Raw genomic sequence first — 20985 nt, 5'->3', positions numbered from 1 at the left:
ATTGGCCAAGTTAAATTGCCCCTTAGTGTCGGGGGTTCGTAGGGTAAATAAGGACTATGGGCATATGGTCTGGGTGGGATTGTGGTCGGTGCAGACTCGATGGGCCAAATGGCCTCCTTCTGCACTGTAGGGTTTGTATGGATAAAGATCAAGGAAAGGGGAGGAAGGAACAATTAAATTCCCAGATTGACCTGTGGAATTGGAGAACCAGTGCCGATAACCCTCTACCCTATTATATTGAATGGGGTAACATACAAAGGAGACGGTGGTATAGTGGAATTGTCATTGGACTAGTAATCCAGAGATCCAGGGTAAATGGGTTCAAATCCCATCAATTTGAATTCCATTAATAAATTTAATGGTGACCTTGACTGTTGTAAAAAAAAGCTCATCTGGTTCAGTAATGCCCTTTAAGGAAGGAACTCTTAACTGCCCTCTGAAATGGCCTAAGAAGCCACTCAGTTCAAGTGTAATTAGGGCTAGGCAACAAATGCTGGCCTTGTGATCCAGGAAAGAATAAAGAGGAAAAAAAATGAAGAGAGAGAAGTCCTTTTACTGGACCAGCGATTGGCCATGTTCTGAGATGACTTGGTTATTGGATCAGATGGAATAAAAGTGATTGTGGTGAACCATTGTTGGTTCCCACCAGGTAGTGCTGAGCCATGGTCTGGCCAGTACTATGAGTCTGTAGATATGTTACTGTTGGGGTTAGGGTTGGGCTGTTCTACCTGTTAATATAGTCCTTATGGTACACCCCAGTCGGCTCCGCCTCCTGGGAGAGGTATAAAGGTCACTGCTCTGCCTGGTGACCCTTTAGTCTGGGATCGTATACTGTATATGGTAGCTCTGTTATTGTTGGCAATAAAAGCCTTTATTTCCCGAGTACATCCAGCCTCTCGTGTGTTATATCGCGCATCAGTGATCTACAGGCTACTGATAAAATCTGAAAAAGATCAAACATCCGACCCACGGGATCCATCTCGATCCATCACTCTTCCTCTGTGTAGATCCAACCCTCTCTCTTCCTGCTCTGATTTTTAACACAGGCATCGTCGAGAAAAAGAGACAAAGGTCTGAGGTCACGTACCAACCAACTCAAAAACAGCTTCTTCCCTGCTGCCATCAGACTTTTGAATGGACCTACCTCGCGCTAAGTTGATCTTTCTCTACACCCTAGCTATGACTGTAACACTACATTCTGCACTCTCTCCTTTCCTTCTCTATGAACGGTATGCTCTGTCTGTATAGCATGCAAGAAACCATACTTTTTACTGTTTGTTAATACATGTGACAATAATAAATCAAATCATATCAAATCAAATCTAACTGTTGTTTTCACTTTCGCCCAGTCAGTCGCAACTCTGGGTCAAAGCATTTGAATCAAAATGCATTCCAGGGGTTTAAGCCCCATTCTCAGAAACGAAAATTGTGATCTAGGCTGACATTTGGTACTGTGCATTACATAAAGTGTAATGAGGATCGAGAGAGCCTGTCCCAGATGTTTAGAGGACAATATGAAGTATAGTATTTAGTTCACCCACTGTTCTGACCTTCTACCCACCCTCCCCAACAAGACCATAAAAAGAACGACTGGTCATTCATCTCATTGCTGCTTTTGAGGTTTCATAGTGTGTCGCAGTTGCTGCAATGTTTGTTTACACGATGGTGACTGCTACACATTCACAGTATGTAAACAGGTTTGATTGGCATTGCCATATAAATATAAGCCTTTCTTCCCAAGTAGCTTGTTACCTGGTGGTTATGCTGGTGTCCCACAGCAATGACAGCTGCTGACTGGGCCTGCAGGTGAGTCTTTACCTGTGAGTAAGCAGAACACAAACAGTCACAGGTGGGTTAGAGACTGCGGAAAAGGATTTAGAAACTAGCTGTGAATTTAGAAAATCCGGAAACAAACCCTCGAAGAAATAATCACTGAAATGTAGATATTCCGGTACACCTGGGATGGATAATAAATGCTGGCCTAGCCAGCGACACCCACATTCAGTAAATGAATTAAAAATGGGATTTATCAAAACCAAGAGTTGCAAGCTGATTGGTGAATGACTAACTACCCTCTTGCTGTATTGGCACTATTCATTTAGAATGCTTTATGACATTCTATTAATGATTTTGCAACTAACAATCAGAAAATTTATTTCAGTACTGATTAGAATATTTGGCACCATAGAACCAGACTAATAAACACTAATAAACACAGGCTAATAAACACAATAAACACTAATAAACACAGGCTAATAAACACAATAAACACGAATAAACACAGGCTAATAAACACAATCCCTCAGGCGGGATTTTCCAGCCACATTCACCCCAAGGCTGGAAAATCCCACCCGAGGTCAACGGACCTTTGCGTGGTCTGTGTCCCCTTCGCTACAATTCTCTTGGCGGGCGGAACACAGTAAAATTCAGCTAAGTGAGTATCCCGCTGAGATTTCAGTGTTGAGAATGAACTCAAAGATGGTCCAGGCTGCACGCTCTCCCTCTATTCACAAGAACCCCCTTCGTTACTGAAACCATCTTCCATGGTGGGATTCAAGCCAGTGACGCCAGAGCATTACCCTAGGTTTGTGGTTTACCAGTTCAGTGGCTGATACCACTTGGCCACAAGAGATTTATTTCAGAATTCAAATTTAACTATCTACCATGGTGAGATTCAAACCTGGACCCCCAGAGCATTGCTCTAGGTTTGTGGTTTACCAGTTCAGCAGCCTATACCACTAGACCACAGGAGGAACCCAGCACAATGAACCCTTAAGTGGCTACTAATTGGCCACTTCAGGGTTTCAATAGGCCCAAGAACAGCCTGGCTATCTGCACCTCCCTTCCTACCCTCCCAGTAGAATTTCAGACAAAGTGGGTGCGGGAAGACCAGCCACTGGATTTTCCCCGTCCCTCTGTCTTCAAACCCGCCGGCGGGAAAATCCAGCTCATTAAATTCAGGCAAAGTCAACAGGACTCAATTGGATTAGCAAACAAATTAGTCAGATAAATAGAAAAACGGCTCTGTAGATGTCCTGCAAGAAGTGCTCGCTGGCATTAAATAAGGAAATGCAGAAACCCATGGAAGATAGGGTCAGACAGGCAACGAGACACCAGGAAAAAGCTTAGCAGCCAAGGTGAAGAATAACAGTGAAGTATTATTTCATTACCACAGCACCCTGAGGACAGTCAGGCAGAAGTTGAAGGTCATAAAAGTTGCAAATGAGATTGAAATGGACAATAAGCAGTATTTAGTAAATATTTGAATTATTACTTCCTCCAAGTGTTTCCAGGGAAAGAGAGGATAAACAATATGCATGCCCTCTCCAATCAAAGATACCCCAAATATTCTCAAATACATTAGCTGGAAATCCTGGACAGGCTGAATTGGCTCAAAAATTAATAAATTCCTTGGGACGGATGGCATTTATCCCAAGGTTCTGAGAGAATAAGAGTGGAGATTTATGATGCACTGACGATCATTAATAGACTGTCAGTGGACATGGGGAGGTGCTAGTAGATTGGGAACAGGCTATTCAGGCGACTACATTCAAAAGTAGTAACAAAATGGACACAGCCACCTACAAACCCATTATTCAATGTAAGGTAATGGAATTATCTGTCAGAAGTAAACTTGAAGATCATTTATACCGGATTCATTCTGGCCAACATTCTCATTCACCTTGAGGAAGTGACAACCCAAGCGGACTGTGTAAGCCCTTTGGCATGACAGACCTCAACTTCTGAAAAGTTTTATGATAAAGCTCCACACAAGAAGCTATTACATAGCAGCAGGAGTAGGCAATTCAGCCCCTTGATCCTGCTCCACCATTCAATACGATCATGGCTGATCTTGTCTCAGCCTCAACTCCACTTTCCTGCCCATTCTCTGTAACCCAACAACCCATTACTAATTAAAAATCTGCCTATCTACTTCTTAAATTTACCAAGATAATTCAAAGTGCCAAACGAGCGTGAAAAAGAGAATCACTCTGTTTTTTTTAGGCAAGATAAAAATCGAATCTTACCTGAGTCTGTTAACAAAATGAGGCCAAACCTGTTTCTTGCCAGCAGGAGGAGGGGGCGGGGCCTAGCTCACCGGAAAGCCAGCAGATAGCAGCAGAGGGCGCCACTGTGCATGTGCAAATCTCTGTGTTCCATGAGAGTGACTGCCTCCCCCAGCTACTGCTGGCCTCCGTGGCCGATTTCCCCCCCCCCTCACAGCTACTATGGGCTCTGCGGCTGAAACCCTGCAGCCCCGCACATGGACCGGCTGATTGCCTGTTGCAGAGCGGCAGCTCCTCCCACCCTGATCGCTGTTTTCGGGCGTGAAGCTGGTCTTGCCGGATATCCGGTGCCGGTAAGATTACAAGAGGTGAGAAATCAGGCGTGAACCTGATTTCTCAGCTTTCTCATGATCTTACCGACTCGCCCCACCCATCGACCGGCAGGACGAAAAGGTGAGATCGCGGCCTCAGTGTTCTGGAATCTACCGCTCTCTGGGGTAGTGAATTCCAGGTTCACCACCCTTTGAGAGAAGTAATTTCTCCTCATCTCTGTTTTAAATCTGCTACCCCTTATCCTAAAACTATGACCTCTCATTCTAGATTGCCCCACAAGAGGAAACAACCTGATGAAGGGTCATCCAGTCTCGAAACGTTGGCTCTATTCTCTCCCCACAGATGCTGCCAGACCTGCTGAGATTTTCCAGCATTTTCTGCTTTTGTTCAACATCCTGTCAATCTCCTTTAGCATCTTATATACCTCAATTAGATCGCCTCTCATTCTTCTAAACTCTAGAGAGTATAGGCCTAAACTGCTCAATCTGTCTTCATAAGGCAAACCCCTAATTTTTGGAGTCAATCTAGTGAACCTCCCTCTGCAACTACAATGCAACTTCATACGTCCTCAAGTAAGGGGACCAAAACTGTACACAATACTCCAGGTGCGGTCTCACTAATGCCGTGTACAGTTGCAGCAACACTTCCCTACTTTTATACTCTATACCTTTAGCTATAAATGCCAAAATTCCATTTGCCTTCCTTATTACCTACTGTACCTGCATTCTAGTTTTTTCTGCGATTCATGCATGAGAACACCCAGATCCCTCTGCACTGAAGTTATTTCTCGGAAGTTAATTAAACTCAAAGCAATGGAGGTTCAGGGTTGACTGGAATGGAAAAGAAACAGACCAGAGAACAGGAAACAATCTGGACCTGTTAGAGGAGTTATGTTGAGGGGGTGGAAATTACAGAGTGTGTTTCTTCAGTACTCAGTGTCTGTAATCCAACTGCTTCTAATTTTTTCAAATTACCATTCAGGATTCATTAACTCAATGTAAAGCAGTCAAATCTGTAGACGATTCTAAAACTAGGTGGGAGGATGGAATCAGCTAGAGCTGGTTCTGAAATCAGAGAACAAATGGGTCAAAGTATGTAAATAGGTGGAACAACAGAAGAAATATAACACAGACAAGTGCTACACTTAGGAAGTACCATCTACAAGATATACTGCAGGAATTCATCGAGGCTCTCCTGTAGCATCTTCCAAAGCCATCACTGCTACCATCTAGAAGGACACGAGCAGCAGGTACCTGGGAGCACCACCACAGGGAAGTTCCCTCCAAGCCACTCACCATCCTGACTTGGAAAATGTCATTCCTTCACTGTCGCTGGATCCTGGAACTCCCTCCCTAACAGCAGTGTTGGTGTACCTACACTTCAGGGGCTGCAGCGGTTCAAGGAGGTAGCTCACCACCACCTTACTAAGGACAATTAGGGATGGGCAAAAAATGCTGGCCTTGCCAGTGATGCCCACATCCTATAAATGAATGTTAAAAAGGCTTTATAGGTCAGACGCATACTCAACGAATCGTGTTGAGAAAGGTAAATGTGAGACTGAAAAGTTTCCACAAGCTACACATAGCCACATATACTTCCCAAAGCATCACCGAGAGAGTCAGTCACAGGTCATGAAGAGAAACAGCTGTTGTTTTCCTTTGCTTTGCTTATGTGTAAATCCACTGGAACAGGTCCTGCTGTCCATGTGACCTAATACTATTTCAATCTCAGCCTCATCTGAATTGTCCTTTAAATAGGATGGTAAGAACTTGTTTAAAGGAGCCACAGGAACAACTGGCATGTCTTAAAGAGAATGGAAACCAGGTCACTGAACCCTTCCTGTCTAGTTAGCACCTGTGACCAGTGGACAGGATGTAAAGGGAGAGGTTTACAAGTATAAGTTACTTTGAACTGAAGCAGGCTCCCTTAGACTAATGAGCAAAACCACTATGATCTCAATGTCAACAAATCTCAGAAGATTGGCAGTCGTCAGTGTAGCTCCCACACCAGGTTTGACAACATCACAACCCTTTGGACGACATTGAAACAACAGCCAAAAGCTCAACTGTGCATATAGCCCGAGGTTAGACTGAGGCACTGAATTCCATGGATATTAATGGAGTTGTTCAAAGATACACACGGGATGAAACCTGTGACATTGGAGAAAACTGAGTAGAAACACAGGAGTTCCTTCAACAAAGCAATCCCCCACCACCTCCACACACCCAAATTCAGTCTTTTTTGCCCATCCCTAATTGTCCTTAGTAAGGTGGTGGTGAGCTACCTCCTTGAACCGCTGCAGCCCCTGAAGTGTAGGCACACCAACACTGCTGTTAGGGAGGGAGTTCCAGGATCCAGCGACAGTGAAGGAATGGCATTATTTTCCAAGTCAGGATGGTGAGTGGCTTGGAGGGGAACTTCCCTGTGGTGGTGCTCCCAGGTACCTGCTGCTCGTGTCCTTCTAGATGGTAGCGGTGGTGGCTTTGGGAGATGCTGCAGGAGAGCCTCGATGAATTCCTGCAATTAAAAACATATTGTATTGGGATATGGCCGATGCTGACCAGGCCAGCATTTGTTGCCCATCCATAATTGCCCTTGAGAAGGTGGGGATGCCTCTCTTTGGGGCATAGACATTTAACCCCTCACTCTTATGACCAAGTGAGGAGGTCGAGAACAGCTCTCCTCCTGTCCCTCTCCTGATTTGATCCCAACAGGCTTTTAAAAAAAGGAAATGCTTTCCAATTCAGTAATTGTTTTATTGTTTAGGAGCTGTGAATATAAAAGATACAGAGACAGGGTTCCTTGTAGGTTTTTATAAAAAAAGAAAAAAGTGCAATATTGATTCTACATAACCTGGTCTAAATAAAAGTAATAAAAACATTCTGAATTTCATGCCCACCTGCACTAACACACACGAACACACACACACACTGACACATACACACACACACACACATAGACATACACACAGACACACACACACTTACAGAATGCAGAGCTTGGAGATTGATGTCTTGGATGACTGCAAGACCCCACCAGCGTCTCTACTACTTCAGTTTCAAGACCTGGACAAAGGCAATTTCTTCAACACTAAAGAGGGCTAGTTGGCTTGTCACATGATCCTTGCTCGTCAACTGACCAGTTACCAAAATATGGTCACTGTCAGTGGATTCCATGTCCATGGTTTACAGGACTAGATTATGGCTGGATGAATTCCTCTCTCAACCAGAGTACATTGTCTGAGGTAATTACATCTGGTGCTTGGACCCACCCAATGGAGTATCCAGATGATTATCTGGATGCTTTGTAAACAGTTGGGAGATGGTCACTTCATACTCTTGCAAAGTGACTGTTTCGGCCTTTTCCAGAAGGGGTGACTCCATTGTAATGACTTTGGAATTTGTGAGATACAGTCATTCAAACATCCAGCCATCTTAGAAGCTGTTGTTTCAAATCATTGAAATATTGGCTGCGATTCTCCTATTGCGACCTGCAACTTTTCTGTCAGGTCGCAGTGGGAGATGCGCGTCTCTGGCCTTGAACAGGGATTTGTGCATGTGCCGGGAACACATGCATCTCCCACAGCCGGCGAACAGTCGCCGGTCAGACCACGCTGGAAACCGGTGGGAAGGCAGGTAAGTCATTTACATCTTTTTTGCATGTATTTGAAATATATTTATTAGCTCATTATTGGGACCTTTCAGGTCCCGATTGAATCTCCACCCCACCAGGAGTACTTCATTGCGGCGGCGTTCAGACTAGCTCCCCACATTCAGGGAACTAGCAGGAGACCCCGCCGGAATGAAGGGGGGGGCAATCGGGCCCCCCAGGGGTCGGGCAGCGGCAGTGCCAGCCTGTGCCCCCTGACATTGCCCAAGGGGCAAAGTGCCCATGCCCAGTGGGCACCTTGGCACTGCCCATCAAACATTGGGCAGTGCCAAGGGGGTGGCGCCTATTGTGGGCAGGGCCTAGGGGCGATTGGTGGGGGCAGGGGGGTCCCGCTGCCACTCTGCAGACTGGATCGGTCTGGGATGGAGGGAGGACAGCGATTGGGGCAGGCTGGAAGGGGGGCGATCAACTAAACTAAGGCCCTGTCCCTGTCTTTTCAGGTGGATGTGAAAGATTCAATGGCACTAGTTGGAACAAGAGGAGCGGAGTTCTCCACTATGTCTTGTCCAATATTTATCCCTCAACCAACATGGCAAACAGATCACTTGGTCGTTATCACATTGTTGCTTGTGATGTTGCTGTGCACAGTTTGGCTACAAGATTTCCTACATTACATTGGTGATTGTACTTCATCAAGTACTTTGTTGATTTTGGAATGGATTGAAACACCCCAAGGTTGGAATAGGTGCTGTTCAGATGCAAATTTCTTCTTACTTCTTTGGAAAAACAGGTTTCTAACACATCATAAGCTGTGTTTTTCCAGTGCACAAGCTTCCAGTGGAATTTAAAGAAAATGGAAAACTGATATATCCCACAATAAAACAGAATACAGTTTCTTGTATCTTTGCATTAACATTTAATTCGGAGGCCTCAGGCTTTCTCAAAAGCCTAGGGCTGAACTGATTTTCTCTCAGAACTATCACTGTTAATGGAAGAGATGGTGGAGCTACAGAAGGACATTATTCAGCAATTAAGATTGTCTTGATTCTGTAATAACAAGCGACGTCAAGCGTCAGGTGGTTGTGTCTGCTGGCATGCCCATTTTGTAACATATTAGCAGCATGGCTCCCATGACGTTATTCAGAGTGAGTCAAAGGCCATGCGATTGCAAGGGGATGCTGCCCCGTGAATGTGGAGAGGATGTCGGGGAGATACTGGCCGCGCGAATCGAATAAGGATTTGAAATGAAATTTGCCGAGTCAGTGAAGCAAGTGTTTTGTACTGGTTCTTGTCAGAGTATTTATAGTTTGGACGCTCTCCCGTTATTGCAGAAACAACTCAGAGCGTGTCTTTTCTCAGGCGGTAATAGCATTTAAGAGGTTGCTTTCCCAATTGAGCAGAACGAGATAGACGGGAAGATGAAAACAGCATCTGCCTTTGTTGTTCGCACTGAGAATTTGAAAAGATCGTTCAACAAGATTTAATTACGAAGCTGTAAAATCTAATTAATCATTTAGCTGCAATGAGTAAAGAAAATATAAATTATTTACTTTCCAAGAATCAATCAAAAAGCATTTGCTTCATTGACTCTGGGCAAAATTCCCAGAAACTTAATTTCAAATACTCAGATTTGAGATGCGCATCCCTTCCCCCACCAACAGGCCACATCCACAACCCAGTGTCCTTTTGCAATTGCACATCCCACAACTATCTATTGGTAACATCGTGGGTGCCTTGTTACCGACACAATAAAACTGGTATGGAGTGAACACAAGCATCTTATTCTTGATCTCACACCTTGTTACAGAATCCAAACAATCTTAAAATGCTGAGTGTCACAGAGTCATAGAGGTTTACAGCATGGAAACAGGCCCTTCGGCCCAACTTGTCCATGCCGCCCTTTTTTTTAAACCCCTAAGCTAATCCCAATTGCTTGCATTTGGCCCATATCCCTCTATACCCATCTTACCCATGTAACTATCTAAATGCTTTTTAAAAGACAAAATTGTACCCGCCTCTACTATTACCTCTGGCAGCTTGTTCCAGACACTCACCACCCTCTGTGTGAAAAAACTGCCCCTCTGGACACTTTTGTATCTCTCCCCTCTCACCTTAAACCTATGCCCTCTAGTTTTATACTCCCCTATCGTTGGGAAAATATATTGACTATCAGCTGATCTGTGCCCCTCATTATTTTATAGACCTCTATAAGGTCACCCCTCAGACTCCTACGCGCCAGAGAAAAAAGTCCCAGTCTATCCAGCTTCTCCTTATAACCCAAACCATTAAGTCCCGGTAGCATCCTAGTAAATCCTTTCTGTACTCTTTCTAGTTTAATAATATCCTTTCTATAATAGGGTGACCAGAACTGCACACAGTATTCCAAGTGTGGCCTCGCCAATGTCTTGTACAACTTCAACAAGACGTCCCAACTCCTGTATTCAATGTTCTGACCAATGAAACCAAGCATGCCAAATGCCTTCTTCACCACTCTGTCCACCTGTGACTCCACTTTCAAGAAGGTATGAACATGCACCCCTAGATCTCTTTGTTCTGTAACTCTCCCCAACACCCTACCATTAACTGAGTAAGTCCTGCCCTGGTTCAATCTACCAAAATGCATCACCTCGCATTTGTCTAAATTAAACTCCATCTGCCATTCGTCAGCCCACTGGCCCAATTGATCAAGATCTCGTTGCAATCGGAGATAACTTTCTTCACTGTCCACTATGCCACCAATCTTGGTATCATCTGCAAATTTACTAACCATGCCTCCTATATTCTCATTCAAATCATTAATGTAAATGAGTGCTTCTGAGTTACAGCCCAAAATTGTCAAACACATTGCACTTGGCAAAGATTTCTCACCCAAACAAAATTTAACTCTGAATGTCCCAAGGCTGAGCTAATTCAGCATTGTAGTCTTAAAGAGGCAATACCACACCATGAAAGAATGAGACTTTGAGTATTCAATGGTCTGCAGCAATATATCTGCTATTCTACTAAAAGTGCACCTATCATTCAACCCAACATGAACAAAGTAATGACAGGTCAACATATACCTATCTATTAAAAAGTCACATGTATGATGTGCATATGGCATAACTAACTCCAAGAAGGAAAAGCAATCACTTTAAGTTTACAGAGAATCTGTTGCATACACAAATACCTTTCATTTGCTCCAGGAGATGCACTTTTAACCTTCCCTGTATTAACCCTGAAAGCTACAACAATTACATTTTTAAAAAATAATTAATGGGATGGGGTGTCGCTTGCTAGATCAGCATTTATTGCCCATACCTAATTGTCCCTGAGAAGGTAGTGGTGAGCTGTCTTCTTAAACCGCTGCAATCCATGTGGTGTAGGGACACCTACTTCATGGACTTAGAGGTTGCATCAATTTGCACACAGCAACACTTTATCCCAAAAGAAAGTTTGTGCAAACACATTATTGTGTTTCACTAAAGGTCTGTCATATTTTACCTACTTTTCTCTTCTCGTGGAAGCACAGTTTCCTTGTGGGATCCATGTCCAAGAGCGCCGGCCACTCGCCAGCATCTCAATCCAGCCATTGTTCATGTATAAACTCAAACAGTGATCGCCATCTTACCAGTCAGCCAGCCGATGGCACCACAGCTCAGCTTGAAGCCTGCCCTGACTACATATCGACACACATGAGCTTTCTAGCAGGAGAACGTGCTCAATGATCAGGAGCAGGAACCCTGATCAGGGCAGTGAACACAATTGTAAAGGCCCTTGTCACTTCCAAGGACAGAGATGGTGTATCTCAGTACAGGCTGTTCGCTAGTCTGTGTGATTGAGTACCACATAGGTGCAGTGCTTGGCTGTCTCCCTTAGTACGAAGTGACCAGTAAGAGAGGTCTGAGTATTTAAACGTGAATCTATGGAATTTTTATCCTTCTGCTGGTTGAAGGTCTCGAAAATCTATTTGATTCCACAGTCGCAATGTGTTACGAGCAGGATAATGATTAACAGCTTGTATTACTTTTACCACACCACAAAATTCTTCTTTGTTACCTGACCAAGCACTCCTGCCATGGATCACCCTGTCTCCATCCATGTTCCAACGCAGAACCAAACAACATTTTGTGGAGGTTAAACAAATATTCTGATTATTTTACAGATGGGCTTCTTCTCAAAGGTTTTAAAGCAAACATTTACTCGGGGTGGGCGGGGTTGGGGGGGTGGGGGGGAACCATCGGATGAATTTGGTAGCCACATTTATATAAATTGATACAGAATTAAGTGTTCAGTTTTTTGTTTCAGTCAGCTGGGTTCATGACAGATCAATCAGCCCATCCCCATTTATGAGTTGCAAAACTGAGAAACCCAAGCTTATAACTGACTGATGCAAATTTCACCCAATTCTCCTATTGGAAGGCTTCCCATTTATCTATGCCCAGCATGCTCAGGGGTAGATTGACTAAAGTCAGCATTTAGGGATGTCCAAATGTCTAAATGCAAGCTGGGCTAAACCCAGATAAAACCAGTCAGCCTTTCAGTCCTGGCCACTGGCAAGATTCAAGGAATGGCAGAAAATGGTGACACAGATGCCTGAGTTGGCTCTTTGTAAGAGTCATGCTTAGTCCCACATCCTTGCTTTTTGTACACAACCTTGCAAGTTCCTCAGCTTCTGGTTGTTGTCTTACTCCTTTACAAAATGATGTTTGGAATCAGCTTCCACCGTGTTTTCAGATGGAGTGAACCAGAACCCAACAACTTTCCGACTGAAAAACCTTCTCTTCATCTCTCTCCTCTAGCTTATTTACTAATGATTTCATATCTGTGACCTTTAGTCATTGACCCAGTTGCCAGAGGGGATCATTTTTCTCGGTCGACTCTCGCCAAACCTTTCACTACCCTGAAAATCACTACTCGGTGCCTTCTGTTTCAGGAAGAACCATCGTAACGTTCCCAACCTCTCTTCAGAACTTAATTTTCTCACTTCTGGTAAATCTTCTCTGTGCCCTTTCTAAGGCCTTTACCTCTTTCATTAAGTGTGGCACCCAGGTTTGTCCACCATCCTCCACTGAGAGTATGATGGGGAGGCGATGGCCTAGTGGTATTATCACTAGATTATTAATTCAGCTAATGTTCTGGGGACCTGGGTTCGAATCCTGCCATGGCAGGTGGTGGAATTTGAATTCAATAAGAAATATCTGGAATTAAGAATCTACTGATGACCATGAAACCATTGTTGATTGTCGGAAAAACCCATCTGGCTTCACTAATATCCTTTAGGGAAGGAAATCTGCCGTCCCTTACCTGGTCTGGCCTACATGTGACTCCAGAGCCACAGCAATGTGGTTGACTCTCAATTACCCTCAGGCAACTAGGGATGGGCAATAAATACTGGCCAGCCAGCGATGCCCATGTCCCACGAATGAATTAAAAAAAAGTTCAGGCCTAACCAGTGATTAATAAACCTCCAGCACAATTTCTCTGCATTTAAATTTCATTCTTTTATAGATCCAAGTAACACACATACGTTGTCTCACCGTACCAACTCTCTCCACCTGTTTTAAGGACTTGTGTAGTTTCCATTGTGTGCCTATCTGATAACTATTATACCAGGAACTGGGTTGGAAGAATCCCAAAGCCCAGAGACTGATACTGTGAATCACCCCGTGATAGGAGTCACATGTACCTGCCTAATTTGCACAGTAACTCTGAGCAACAGGCTGGCGTGCCAATATCCTCGCTATCATTCCTCTCTTGTCTAACAACATCCAAAAGCAGATAAACTAATTTTTTGCAGACTCTTACTTTGCACAAAATGGCTGTTATGTTACCTATATAGTAACTGTAATTGCACATGGAATGTTTCATTAGATACAAAATGCTTTAGAAGATGTAACATAGCACAATGTCCGTTAAATACTTAGTCTGTTAAATACAGAGTTATTGGTGCATATTTAAACTTTATTTATTAGTGTCACAAGTAGGCTTACAGTAACATTGCAATAAAGTCCCTGTGAAATCCCTTAGATGCCACACTCCGGCACCTGTTCGGGCACACAGAGAGAATTTAGCATGGCCAATGCACCTAACCAGCACGTCATTTGGACTGTGGGAGGAAACCGGAGCACCCGGAGGACATGGGGAGAACGTGCAGACTCTGCACAGGCACTGACCCAAGCCGGGAATCGAACCCGGGTCCCTCGCGCTGTGAGGCAGCAGTGCTAACCACTGTGCCACTGTGCACCACATATTGTAAATAGCAGAGATAAAACCAGTTCCATTCTCATTGCCGACCTAAATACCACAAGGGGAAAAATCTTCAAAAAGCTTTTACCTAGGATTTTTGTTGTGAATTCCGTGACACCAGTTAAATTTGTTTTTCAATTCCACCTATTCTTTTCCCAAATGTAGGGGAGTCTTCTTTTCCCAAAGGTTGGGAGTCTAAAACTAGAGGGCATAGATTTGAGGTGAAAGGGGAGAGATACAAAAGTGTCCAGAGGGGCAATTTCTTCACACAGAGGGTGGTGAGTGTCTGGAACAAGCTGCCAGAGGTAGTAGTAGAGGCAGGTACAATGTTGTCATTTAAAAAGCATTTAGATAGTTACACGGGTACGATGTGTATAAAGGGATATGGGCCAAATGTGGGCAATTGGGATTAGCTTAGGGGTTTTAAAAAAAAGGGCGGCATGGACAAGTTGGGCCGAAGGGCCTGTTTCCATGCTGTAAACCTCTATGACTCTATGACACCAGTATTAACACCAGTTCAACTTACTCGAAAACACGGACAGGATAAAAACAATCTTGGAAAGATTCAGCAGCATCCACGGAGATTCGAGTCCTTGTGATTTCTTCAGATTTCTGAAGAAGAGTCATCCTGACTCGAAACGTTAACTCTGTTTCTCTCTCCACAGACGCTGCCAGACCCGCTGAGTTTTTGCAGCATTTTCTGTTTTAATTCAGATTTCCAGCATCCGCAGTATTTATCACTCAGTTAGTTAAACGGAGGCAACTTGAGTGTTCCGCCATGTGAGGCCATTGTAGCGTTTTGTAAATATTTTCATGAAGATTCTTCATGACCCCACACACAGTGACCACAACAGCTCCCCCGCTCCATACCAAAAGGAAAACTGACCCCCTGCGACTGTGGTTCTTCATGCCAGCTGCTGTTGGGACTCCTTATACTCACCATGCTACTTGGGTCTTACACTGGTCTCTGCTACCATAGCTTCCCCCTCCCCCCCCCCCCACACACACACACAGCTACTAACGATGCTTCTTATACTGACTACAGCTTACAAATGTTGCTGCTACTGGGCCCCTTGCACTAATTACTGCTTCACACTGACAGCTACAATAACCATGTCCGCTATGACTCTCACCAATTTTTACAGATGCACCATAGAAAGCATCCTTTCCGGACGTATCACAGCTTGGTATGGCTCCTGCTCTGCCCAAGACTGCAAGAAACTAGAAAGGGTCGTGAACGAAGCCCAGTCATCATGCAAACCAGCCTCCCATCTATTGACTACCTCGGCCAAACAGCCAGCATAATCAAGGACCCCACGCACCCCGGACATACTCTCTTCCACCTTCTTCTGTCGGGAAAAAGATAGAAAAGTTTGAGGTCACATTCCAACCGACTCAAGAACAGCTTCTTCTCTGCAGCCATCAGACTTTTGAATGGACCTACCTTATATTAAGCTGATCTCTCTCTACACCCTCGCTATGACTGTAACACTCCAGCCTCTCCTTTCCTTCTCCCCATGTACTCTATGAATGGTATGCTTTGTCTGTAAAGTGTGGAAGAAACAATACTTTTCACTGTGTCCCAATACATGTGACAATAATAAATCAAATCAAATCAAACATTGCACCAGCCACCGCTACTGGGGATGTCAATCTTTATTTAATTGAACAAAGGGCTACACTGATACAAATGAAGGAGGTAATTAATGATACAATATCCTCTTATTTCTTAAGTATAACAGTCCTCCTCTGCCTAGTCTGAATAAACAAAAACCTTCCTCGGGCTTCCCATCTTCTGCCAATCGTCAGACGTAAAGCCCAGCCTTGAAACCAAAATCTCTTGCTTAATGTCATCTCTCCCACTCAACAGCATCTATTCCTGCAGCTCTCAAACACAAATGCAGGACCAAGAGAGAGACTGACCAAGATCAGCAAGAATATAAAGAGGGCAAAACAGGAAACAGAAAATGAGGGGAGAGATGTTTTTAGGAGTTGCTGAAACAGGGAAGATGGTGGCAAGGCAAATAAACTCAGCCAGCCCTGCGGTACAAGAGCACTGTATATGATGATGAATTAAGGCAACTGAACCTTCTCCTGGGATCCTCAATGCAGGGGAACAATGTGAGGGCAGCACGGTGTCACAGTGGTTAGCACTGCTGCCGCACAAAGCCAGGGACCCAGGTTCGATTCCTGGCTTGTGTCAGTGTCTGTGCGGAGGTTGCACGTTGTCCCCGTGTCTGCGTGGCTTTCCTGCGGGTGCTCCGGTTTCCTCCCACAGTCCGAAAGACGTGCTGGTTAGGTGCTAAATTCTCCCTCAGTGTGCCCGAACAGGCGCCGGAGTGTGGCAACTAGGGGATTTTCACTGTAACTCCATTGCAGTGTAATGTGAGCCTACTTGTGACTAATAAATAAACTTTACTATATTAGAACAATTTCAGGGGAATAGTCACTTCAAAAACTTAGTGCATCATAAAGCTGATTAAGTTTACCCAAAATAGGGCAAAGCTGACTATTCCCACTAACTACACAGGGCAGTATCTTCTCTGTCCTCTCCGGGTCCATGATCGAACCAGCGCCCTTCAAATGAACTGAATTGTTCATCGGTGTTTGGCATGTGACCACAGGAGTCAAATATTTTCCACTGGTCCAACTGGCACAGAACGACAAAGCAAAATGCCCCAAGGTATTTATTTAGCAAAACAGCAGATTAGAATGGGAATTGGGACCTCACTGAGTGAAGCGTGGTGCTAGATTGCAGGCTTTTCAAAGCGGGAATGGTGCTGGCAGAGATGTTGGACTTTAACCTGGTGTTGTAAAACTTCTTACAGAGATGCTCCAGGCAGCCGGTGGCTCAGAATGGAAGAGTAAGGGATTGGGGAATGAGGGAGAGATGGCAGAGTGTTGGTAAATTGGAAAGGAAGATGTGGGGTTTGACATCGGTGTGTTGGAGGATTTGGGGTGGAACTTTGGGAGGTCAGTTTGGAGCTATGAGGTTCACAAACATTTTGGTATTTTCCTTTTCCGAGATCATAAGACGGTGGCGTGAAATTGTCTCGCCATCTTTGACCCCCCTCTCCCCCGCCCCACGATCTCCCCATTACATTAATAAAATAATTACAGATTAAACAGCAAGACACGCTGCCGTTTCAAAGGTTCCTTTACCGGTGGAAGTCCAGGTTAAATGATATGGGAGGGCGTGTTTCTAAAGTGTCCCAACTCAGATAATATCAACTAATCACAGTTCATAGCGGCAAATTGCACAAAATTATCACTCAGCGGGTCAATTGCAATGAAGTATATTAATAAAGCAAAGTTCAAGTAACTGATAATAGTTGTTTAAACAGCGGAACAGGGCTGCAGTGCGAAGATCACCGCAGGCTTTGATATGGATTCCGTTGACACCAACAATGCAGTTTTGATTCATTTCTGTTCAGTTTCTTTACCAGGCGACATCCCCAGATGCTAAGCGAATATCAATCCGATTTAACCCCAACAATCGCCATCCAATCCCACTCTGGCCAAAGCTGGTTTTAAAACAAGACCTTTTTTTTAACATCTCGCCCTATGTGGGGAGAATAAACCTGTGGAGAGAGATTAGAGCCAACATTTGGAGTCAAGATGCCCCAATCCTGACTTAAAACGTTCTCTCTCTACAGATGCCGTCAGACCTGCTGAGATTTTCCAGCATTTTCTGTTCTTGTTTCATAGTAGCATAGAAAATAGAAGCAGGAGTAGGCCATTCGGTCCTGCGAACCTGCTCTGCCATTCATTTTGATCATGGCTGATTCATCAAATTCAATATCCTGATCCACCCTCCCTTTGATCCCTTTAGTCCCAAGCGCTATCTCTAATTTGTTCTTGAAATTACACAACGTTTTGGCCTCAACTATTTTCTGTGGGAGTGAATCCCACACATTCACCACCCTCTGGGTGAAGACATTTCTCCTCACCTCAGTTCTAAAACGTTTACCCCTTATCCTCAAACTATGACCTTTTTTAAAACCCCATTCTTAATGTTACAAAGCAGTGCTCAGATTGGACCAGGTAAACCTAAATCCAACTTCGCTCTGACAAAAGGTCATCCAGACTCGAAAAGTTGGCTCTCCTCTCTTTCCACAGATGCTGTCAGACCTGTTGAGATTTTCCAGCATTTCTTGTTTCTGCAATCCCAAATCCATTCCTTGCCTGCTCCAAAAACCAAAATTCAAAATCCTATTGAATCCAATTCAGGGTCTCCATACATGGAAGACAATCCTACTTCTGGACTAGATTCCAGCACCCACAGGATTTTGCTTTTAACAATCCTGGGAGCTCAGGACAATAACAAAAAAAAGGGGGGATTTGACCTACTGGCTCAACTAGACTGAGGGTGGTGTTATTGCATTAACAAGCAGTGTTGGCATCTCTGCCACTCTGTCCAGGAATAGCTGGGCAGATTGCCCAGTTTACAGAAAGAGACAGCAGAGGTTGGAGGTTTGAAACAAAAACAGAAAGTGCTGGAAGGTCTCCACCAGTGGAGTTTAGGGTTTCAGGTCAGTGGCCTTGTCTCAGACACACACACAGGGGAAGGGAAACAGGAGCAGGTGTCACAACACAAACCACTGGATGTGACACTAACTCACCAGATAGGCAGGGCTGCCCACCACAGCGCCCAGAGCCCCCGCCGCTGCCCCGGCCGCGATGCTGCAGCTGGGGCTGACCCTGCCGCCCTGCTCCCGGGTGAAACCCAGCGCCTCCAGCCGCGAGTAGGCACCGAGCCGAACGCCGTTCATCAGCGCCTGGTACAGGATGGCCGCCCCCAGCCCCTTCTGCAGTCCGAGCAGCCCGTCCTCCCGGCCGATCAGCGCCAGGGCGTGGAAGGCGTTGCGGTAGAGCCGCGGGTAGGAGCCCCGGGCTCGGAGCTCGCCCTGCAGCTGCATCCGAGTCTTCACCACCTCCAGCGGGTTGGTCAGCACACAGGCTCCGGCCGCCGCCGCGCCGCCCAGAGCGAAGTCCAGCGCCCGGCCGCACCGCTGCTGCTGCTGCATCGCCCGCTGCTGAAGCCCGGGAGGCCACGGAGGCTTCAGCCCGGGATAGTGCGCCCAGTATCGGGAGGGCTGGAGCCCGGCACACCGCTCCCAGCACCGGGAGCCGGGGACACATCAATCACCAGCCAGCAACGCCCAGAGCACTCACACCCCCAACACTGTCACCAATGGAAAAGCAGAGCGGCTTCGTAACCACTCTCTCTATCCACTCCCAAATCCAGCCACTCTCTATCCTATCCACTCAATATCTATTCACTCTCTCATTCCTATCCCCTTCTCTCAATCCCTACCCACTCTCTCATTCCCTATCCTATCCACTGCCAATTCTATCCACTCTCTCAATATCTATTCACTCTCTCATTCCCTATCCACTCCCAATTTCACCCACTCTCATTCCCTACTCACTCTCTCAACCACTATCCACTGCCAACTCTACTCACCCTCAATCCCTACCCACTCTCTCATTCCCTATCCTAGCCATTGGCAATTCTACCCACTCTCAATCTCTATTCACTCTCTCATTCCCTATCCACTCCCAATTTCACCCACTCTCATTCCTTATCCACTCTCTCAATCCTTTCCTTCACCTATTTAAAGTTTGTGTTCACAAGTAGGCTTACATTAACTCTGCAATGAAGTTACTGAGAAAATCCCCTAGTCGCTACACCCCGGCACCGGTTCGGGAACACTGAGGGAGAATTTAGCATGGCCAATGCACCCAACCAGCACATCTTTGGAGTGTGGGAGGAAACCGCAGCACCCGGAGGAAACCCACATAGAGATGGGGAGAAGGTGCAAACTCCACACAGACAGTGACCCAAGTTGGGAATCGAACCCAGGTCCCTGGTGCTGAGGCAATAGTGCCAACCACCGCGCTGCCTTCCCTATTCACTTTTTCACTACTATCCTTCAACACATCAGAATTTTCAAACAGATCCTTGAAAATCATGCCCTATATTTTCAAATGTTCTTTCTGGTATTATTCCAGTGAATCTTCAGTCTTCTTCCCTTTACTGTTATAGGATTCTTTAAACTCACACTTGAGACACTGATTCTTTAGTTATCCCATCTTCTCAAGGCAGCACATCCGCGAGGGAGAAATTCATTGATCTGTTCAAACACCTGTTGAATGTTAGTGTGCTGGGAATGGAACATTTACAATTTCAGGCTTCCTGCCAATAACAGGTAACACCCCCAGCAAAAGGCAAGATTCACTAGAACACAATATTTATGGTGAAGCATTTGAAAAGATGGGACGTTCTCCCCCCCCCCCCCCCCCCCCCAAAGATCTATCAGAGGTTATAAAAACTCTTGATATGTTGGGGGCAAATAGAGGGGCTCCTTCTAGTGGTTGGTGAATCAGCCAACTGGAGGACTTCAATTTGTTTTTTTTCAAAAAAGGGAGTTGCACACCAGTCAAGCACACATTAAAGCTTCCTCAACACCGTACCAATATATATCTGCTCCAACCAGAGTACCCTCTACTGCAACAGGACTTTTTTTTCCATTTCTCACACCCATCAGCTTGTAATTGTTTAAGTTTTTAAGTTTAAGTTTTTAAAACTTTATTAGTCACAAGTAGGCTTACATTAACACTGCAATGAAGTTACTGTGAAAATCCCCTAGTCGCCTGTTTAGGTACACTGAGGGAGAATTTAGTATGGCCAATGCACCTAACCAGCACCACGTCTTACAGACTGAGAGAGGGAACCGGAGCACCTGGAGGAAACCCATGCAGACACAGGCAGAACGTGCAGATTCCACATAGTGAGCAGAGTCAG

The 20985-nt window shown here is 45.1% G+C and overlaps 1 protein-coding gene across 1 annotated transcript in view; it reads right to left on the bottom strand.

Annotated features, from left to right (window-relative positions):
• Positions 1 to 19362, bottom strand: part of slc25a34 (solute carrier family 25 member 34) — a 33567-nt gene extending 14205 nt beyond the window's left edge. The window contains exons 1-2 of the mRNA XM_078239010.1: positions 18800 to 19362; positions 1753 to 1818 (exon numbers count right to left, since the gene is read on the bottom strand). Of these exons, the coding sequence (XP_078095136.1) occupies positions 1753 to 1818; positions 18800 to 19204 (471 nt within the window). The 5' untranslated portion in view covers positions 19205 to 19362. The remainder of the gene's footprint in view (positions 1 to 1752; positions 1819 to 18799) is intronic.
• Between the last annotated feature and the right edge of the window lie 1623 nt (positions 19363 to 20985).

Source organism: Mustelus asterias, chromosome 22, assembly GCF_964213995.1.
Source record: "Mustelus asterias chromosome 22, sMusAst1.hap1.1, whole genome shotgun sequence".
Taxonomy (NCBI): domain Eukaryota; kingdom Metazoa; phylum Chordata; class Chondrichthyes; order Carcharhiniformes; family Triakidae; genus Mustelus; species Mustelus asterias.
The sequence above is the reverse complement of the archived record's forward strand: the minus strand, read 5'-3'. Positions and strand labels throughout refer to the sequence as shown.